At 36.7% G+C, this 7482-nt stretch overlaps 1 protein-coding gene across 1 annotated transcript in view; it reads right to left on the bottom strand.

The window, feature by feature from the left end:
* Positions 1 to 2283: 2283 nt before the first annotated feature.
* The window catches only part of LOC146140604 (piwi-like protein 1), a 52797-nt gene continuing 47598 nt past the window's right edge, over positions 2284 to 7482 (bottom strand). Inside the window, exons 19-22 of the mRNA XM_083391446.1 lie at positions 5728 to 5884; positions 4734 to 4859; positions 2613 to 2760; positions 2284 to 2400 (exon numbers count right to left, since the gene is read on the bottom strand). Coding sequence (XP_083247572.1) covers positions 2284 to 2400; positions 2613 to 2760; positions 4734 to 4859; positions 5728 to 5884 — 548 coding nt within the window. The remainder of the gene's footprint in view (positions 2401 to 2612; positions 2761 to 4733; positions 4860 to 5727; positions 5885 to 7482) is intronic.

Below are 7482 nucleotides of genomic sequence, written 5' to 3'. Positions count from 1 at the left end.
TGCGTAGGCTATAAGGTGTATCTACTCTTTTCGAGAGACTGCATAGTTTCTCGGCCAGGCCACAAAAGCTTTCTCCGGTCTCCCCGCTTCCTTCTACGTACAACCAGTAGTCGGCACAATAAGATGCCTAACACCTCTGTAGATATTGTTGTTCGTTTTTGTAGTGTAGTTTAGTAAAACGATAAACGAGATAAAAGCCAATGTTTAGGTGTTTGTGAAACATTTTTTTATTTATTTTGACTTCTTCTTAGTTGGTCGCAAACAATTAGGATACATTTAGGGGTGGGTGAGTAACAGATTTTTTTTTTTTTTTTCGGTGATATCGTTCGAATTACAACTCAAAAACAATCGCGGTTATTTTCTTTGGAAAGCTTACAGCCATGTACCAACACGAAAAAATAGTTGAAATCTGACATATCCTTCTAAGTTTTTTTAAATATAAACAACATCACTTTTTTTCTATTGGTCCCACCTCACAGAAAAATATGAAACACCCCCTGGAACATAACAGCATAATTGGATCTTAAAAAAACTGCGCTAAGTATTGCTGAAGTCATAAACTGCTCAATTAATGTTGTAAAAATAATGGCACAAGAATGAAATCAAAAACAAGAACAAAATAATATTTTTTTTATTTCTGGCAGAATTTGCAAGCGAAGTTTATCATATCAATTCTTTTTCCTCTATAGGAAAAAAATTATAATGACATGTGCGATTTCGTCCTGTCCAGACTCTGACACTACAGCCTATAATTTACAGTTGGCGGCCATAACAGTTTCGAAATTTGGTAATGGGGACTCTCGTCTGTTTTACACATGGTCTTACTCGAGTCTCGAGTCCTCAACCCTAATTAGATGTTCTGCTCAAAAGTTGATACAGTACTATCTTTAAAATCTAAGAATATGATCACGAAATGATCGAGGGACCAATGGAACAGACTGTTCCAAAGGTCCTCTAATCGACATTTCTAAGCAAATCACTCGTGGCTAGCCATAAAGCTGAACCAAATGAATCAAACTAACTTACATTTTTCACCTAAAAAAGTGAAAAATTGTAATAAATCAACCATTTCCCAACGCAAGCTGTAGCACTTTTTTGACGGAGTTATCTACACAAATCTCATCACCACAACCAAAATATTATTACTCAGTTTCGCCAACAGATGGCGCAACATTCAAGCGTTCAATTAGTCCCTATGTTCTATGATCTCCCACCTTATCTAGTCCTTTTTTCATTCAAGAATTTTACTGGCAACATTCTTTGAGGTGCATGGTTTGTAAGCTAATTCTATGACGTACGTTTTTGACGTCATACTTTAATGACCTCAAAAAAATGCTATATGTGTGACGTTTTAAGCCCCCAAAATATGGTAACCCTAGTTAACTCTAAACTTACTCGACGTTGACGCATACGATATGTTGAACAACAAATTGGTGTAAAACATTTTGACGACGAATGCAATGCTCGGTGGAAAAGGCTAGACGAGGGTGTTTTGACAATAGAATTCGAGTGTTGCCTTCGAGTTTTCTACCGGTCTACCACATGAAAGCAAGGTTTTTAAATTACCACTTAACGCACTACGGTAGGATTGTACAGTACTGGATTTACATTCGGAATTACCTGCAGTTTTCAAAGCACTTCAATGTCATTTTTTGCCCTACAGGTTGACAACTGCCATTGGACTGTATCACATGGTCTAACTCGATTTTTACCAATCGAAAGTCTTGCAACACTTTTTTTAACGAACGAAAAGAAAGAAAATGAAACCAGGACACAAGCTTGCACACACGACAATCCAGCAGAAAATTTCAATGAACTCTTTTAGATAATGGTTGCCTTGTTTTGTTTTACTGGTATCTTAAAGAACTTCAGCAGATTAAAAGGTAGGAAACTATTTTTCGCTAATAAACCTACTAAAACAGAAATTATAAAGAATGCTAACCATATCCAGCTGATATATTTTTTACCCATAGGTTAGTCCAATCAAGGTTTAAAATAAAATAGTCTAATTCAACACACCCTTGTTATTTAACGGAAACAGTTATGCCAATTACCGTAAAATGTAACTGGGAACGTAATTTGCCTAAACCAACTTAAATATGACAATGCAGCGGGTTCGACAATAAAGGATAAGAAGTTAGCGGTTGTAAAACATCAGTTTAGCAAACGAAAAATCGAACTCTTATTTCCTGTACAATGAAAAAAGTTTCCAATGGTCCACGATGAAATAACCCAGAAACAAAGATTTGCCCAACCAGTTGAAAAACTAGTCAAACGATCAGTTCAGAGAAAGTAGAGCTTGTCAGCTAATGAGGTGGCGACTGGACTATGGATACTCTGGCCAACCAAAAATGCCAATTTGTGGGCGTATAAGCAGGGAGCTGGAACTCTGATTGTTCCCTGCAGAATGGAACAAAGTAACTCTAAATTATATTCCACCATGAAATTGAGTTACATTGAAATAACTTGTTCTTATCCTTCAGTTATAGCCGCCCCACGTCTTTGGTTTTACGTTAAATAAAGATGAAATGCCTATAGCCGTGATGCCGTCCTACTATCCACAGAAATAGCAAAATTAAAATACAAGATAAAAATATTTAAGTCAAAATTACCGGCCAATTATAGTAGAGATGACACAATTTGTATGCGAGTCGTTGCATGTGGTCAGGTTGAAGGTTTGAGCTGTCATAAATCACATTATAGTGAGTGGGACTTACTGTACCCTCACGAACTGACTGGCTCACAACAAAGAAGTCATACCTGTTAAAATAGTGTCAATGATGTGAAATAAAGCTCAAAGTTCGTTGTCTTGGTTTTTCGACAGTTATTACTCAACAAATCAAAGTTTTATATATTTACAAAATAATTAAAAATACCATACTTTTCGTGCCTTTCTATAAAATCGAATTACTTTGCTTTTGGGGGTCTAAACCAGGGGTGGGCAACCTGCGACAGGCTTTGGGTTTAGGGCCGCGAAACATACATTTTAGCAAATTCAGTTAACAGCCAAATCCACCGAGAATAAGAGCGTTAATTTCGTTAGATACGTTGCTGAATTCGTTTTAACTTAAATGAATGGCTTCGCAACTCCGTTGCTGTAAGATTGGCATTTGTTTAAGGTGCTTGGGCAGGGGCGTATCCAGAAATTCAAAAAGGGGGGGGGTTACGAATTTTCAACTTAGGGAATTCCCCGTTGTTTTTTCGTCTGACGTTAATGACGTCATAAAATAGCTATGGTAATGACGTCATAAACAAGAAAAAAAATCATCCGAAACAGCCAATTAACGTCCAGCAAAAGCGAACATTTAGACGCAAAGCGAACACGTGCGTTATCGACAATCCTACCAGGCGCCAGCTGCGAAACCGCTTAGTGTGCAATCGTTAACTTCAGGCGAAAAACTAAACCAAGACCGTGAAATATGTGTGATTGATTTTGGTAGATCCATGTACGGGACTAGGCTATATTACAAGCACGTCTTTCGCCATCTGCAATACTAAACGGAGATCGTTTTTCCCGGGGGTTTTTTTGATTAGCGCGACATATAAAACTATTTCGAAAAAACGGTCTAACTTATAGTTAATTTAGTTCAGCGTTTGATAACCGTTTTAAGTTTGAAACCTGGCGAGCGAAGCGAGCGCGATTCTTTTTTTGGTATAAAGGCGTTTCTTTTAAATTTCTTGCAAGTTTTTATTACATTGCCGAAAATGAAAAATGTTGGAAAATATATGTCAAATATTTTTGAATACGTTTTCGGTTTGTCCGCGACGCAATTGGCAGCTTTCCTCGGCGCAACGGTAAAGAAGCGCTGATCTAGTTCAAAATACAGCATCAAAACGTTAACAAATGGGACGTAGTAAGAAAAATTTTCGCACTTACGTAGTTAAAATAGTCAAAAAGTATTTGAAATTAACTCGTGTATAGTTTGTCAAAGAGGCGACGGGCCCGATACAGTAGGTTGCCGACCCCAGTCTTACACCAACATCTGATATTAACGCAGACAACAAACAGCGAGAAACATCAGCACCGTCTAACTCGACGTTTTCAGAGAGAAAAAAGCGGAAACCGCTTGATTTATATTATTAACTGTCGAACACACACTTGCTGATCAGCCAACCCGAACGAATAACAAAAGAAGAGAAAAAACTATCTAGCGTTTACGGTCGACCAAACAAAAGAAGAAAAACGGCGTTTTGCTTTTGATTTTGGTTTCGCATTAGGTCAAGACGCCTGACCCAATTACATTTAAAAACACGCAGCTTCGGACAGTAAGTTTAAACGCTGACAAAAACGAACAAAAAACGATATTGTCACTTACGAAAGGGGGGGGGGGGGGGGTCCGAGTGTCCTAATCCAGGTACACACATTTAGCAGTTATAAATTTAGTCAGTCTGAACTACGTGATATTTCGCCAGTCAGTGTACAAGGTTGCACACCACCGTACTAAACGGTAAGATTTTCTTCTATTTACAGTAACACAATGTATATTAATTTAACAAAAGTTTAATTGCGAGATATTTCAGCGGCCATAAGTAGAGAGGAAAGTATGCTTCGACATCGCAGTGCAAATCAATTGCGCCTGGGATTTTGGCACACCCAAGCTACAACAAATTGCACTAACAAGTCGGGCACATAAAATCAGGAAAATAAAGTTTTATAACTAAGCAGATGTTTTTAAATTAGAGGTAAAAAATGTAACAAATTCTTAAAAATAAAATCCATACGAAAACATTACCAGTGTGGTCTTGTGACCTCATCATCAATTATTGTGCCAGGAGGGGGATTCTGTAAGCCCTGTCTTCCACTCGCAAAAAATCGGGCATTCACGCGTTTCTTGACCACAATGAAGCTCAAATGTGGTCTGCAACATTAAGTTTGATTCAAATTGACTACATGGTAGGAAAAGAAACATTCCTATGCAACTGTTTCAGTAAAGCTTAGCAATCCGGTATAATCTAAGCAAAAGTACAAGGTAACCTAGAACAGTAGGTTTTAAATCTAGAACAAGGAATCAAGAGTTTTTTTCTATTTAAATACAATTATTTAATTATTATCATATAGCATGAGTATCCAACATACGGGCCACCTAAAATCTTTTTACACAAAATGTTAGTTTTTTGCTAGGAGGTCAAATTGTATTGCACGTTCTGAGCAAATAAAGCTATCCGAGATTTAAATTTGTACACTTGAAGTGGAGCAAGAAGAAAGCTCTAGGAAAACATTTTTAGTTTTATTTCCAATCTGCCTACTACGTACGAATATTTAAAATACTGTCTAAAATGGATGGATTTGCCGCTGGTTTCCAAGCAAAAAAACCTAAATTTTTGAGCCTTCAACGCAAATGAAAGACGTTCCATTTGCGATGTTTTCTTTTATCGTGTTATTTTCGAAGTTAATTTAAAAAAAATCGAAAAAATTAAAAATTTATTCGAGCAAATAAAATTCAATTCTCAGCTACATAAAGAAACAGATGATATTATTTAACTTTTATCATTTATTTGTTGCTTTTTCAACATAAACGTATATGCGACGTGATATCTGCACCTAGCTTTACACGTAAGTGGACCAGACCAATATAATTGATTGATCCGTAAAAATTAATATATAAATGATTCACATGTAAAATACAATTGACACATTCAAAGTTTTGAATTCGAATCGTAAATATCCGAAATTCTTTTTTTGAACATCCCTACTAGAGTAAATAAAAATAAATATAAGTTATTTACTTGTAGTCCGGTTTGTCAGCAACCTTGAAGCACTCTAATAGTTGAGGAACTTCGTAGTCTTTCACCATGTCCAACTGCCCATCACCAACTCCATCCCGGAAGAGGATCACCCGAGCAGGAAGGTTTTTATTCCATTGGAGGAACTTTTGTAGGGCCCCTGATGATTTTTACCCATTCAGGGATGTTAGGGATATTTAAATTAGAATACCAACGTATTATATAATCGTTTATTATAGATATCTTTTATTGAATAATTCAAATTGTTAAAACAATTGATGGCTAACTCGATTATAATAATAAAAATTATATTTTTGCAAAACAAAGCCGCTGGTGTGAGAGTCATGCCACACACAATGATGTCCTTAATTTTTTTCTAGAAACTTTAAATATGTTATTTTGCGTCATCTTAAATTAGAATGTCTTACACAACTATTGCTTGACAATTTCGCTGTGTGTAACGACCTATTAATTAACGCTAACGTCTCACTGCATGACTAAGATAATTAATCTTCAATCTACAATCTATACATCGCAATTTTGTTAAGAACTTATCCAATGAGGCACATTGCAAGCAACTCTGGGTCCAAATGATGCATTTTATAATAAACTAAACGAAATACTCGGCGTTGCCCAGGTTAAACAGGGTATTGACTTGTAACAATAATATGCAGCCTTTTGCAACAAGCGCGATATATTATATGCATTCCGGCCATGCCCCTTTTTGTGTGATAAAAATTGTATGTAGACATCAAGCTGTTGATTGTTCATCACCACGCATATTATGGTGTACCATTTCCGTGTAAGTGTAAATGAATGTGTAATTTAACATGTAACCGAAAGTAGAGTTCCGTATTGTATATAAAATGGGTGGAGTAAACACTTTCTCACAATTCAAGTAAGATGCGGCTATTGTGAAAGCAGCAATAATAATAGGCCCCACATATTGGCAAAGGCGCTGTGTGCAATGAGCATATCAAATACGTATTCCCCGGGTCAAATCTTTCTCGAGTCAAATCAAACAAACAAAAATGTAAGATTCCATTAAGCTGTGGCCCCTTAAGAACTAAATTACATATTATGTTGTATCCTGCGTCATTAGCTTGAGCCGCGTGTTATTGCCGATGATTTAAAAAGGCAGTTTACCATGTACTGAAAAAAGTAATGTTACGGATAGCGTAATATCCTGGCTAGCGTGCTTAAAAAGTGGTAAAACATTTTGATTGTCCTTATCGTTGCACTATACGTGGAGCTACACGTAAAATAAATTTCATATGATTTTTTTTGGTATTTTGCAATGATCGAATAGCTTATAATAGTAAAACAACAATTGCACTGGCAGCTGGTCGCCACTATGCCTTTAGCCGCTGATTATGTGTGAAACAAAAAATATTTTTCCACAATACCACTAAAACCTTATGTGGTAACGGCCTGGGTGTGAAAGCGGCATTAAATCGATTGGCGTCACATTTAAAACAAATATGGAATCACCGGTGCCGAATCGTTTTCGGCCGGCCATCTAGTGGTTCCCTGTTAATCACCATTACAATTACATATTATGCTGTGGGTCAGTGTGCTCATATCTCGCTTTATAACTGATAACAAAAAATACTTTGGCAATTTCACATGTAACCCAAAAGTAAAGTAGGTCGTCAAAATCCACATTTAAATAAAACGGCCAGTGTTGTAGTGGCAACACCATTGCAATTTAGCGATGGTCGGCCCTAACAAATACGTATTTCCGGCACCACATCATTC

Source organism: Ascidiella aspersa, chromosome 6, assembly GCF_963924565.1.
Source record: "Ascidiella aspersa chromosome 6, kaAscAspe10.2, whole genome shotgun sequence".
In the NCBI taxonomy this organism is placed as follows: domain Eukaryota; kingdom Metazoa; phylum Chordata; class Ascidiacea; order Phlebobranchia; family Ascidiidae; genus Ascidiella; species Ascidiella aspersa.
Note: the sequence above shows the minus strand (reverse complement) of the source record. Positions and strands in the feature narration are given on the sequence as shown.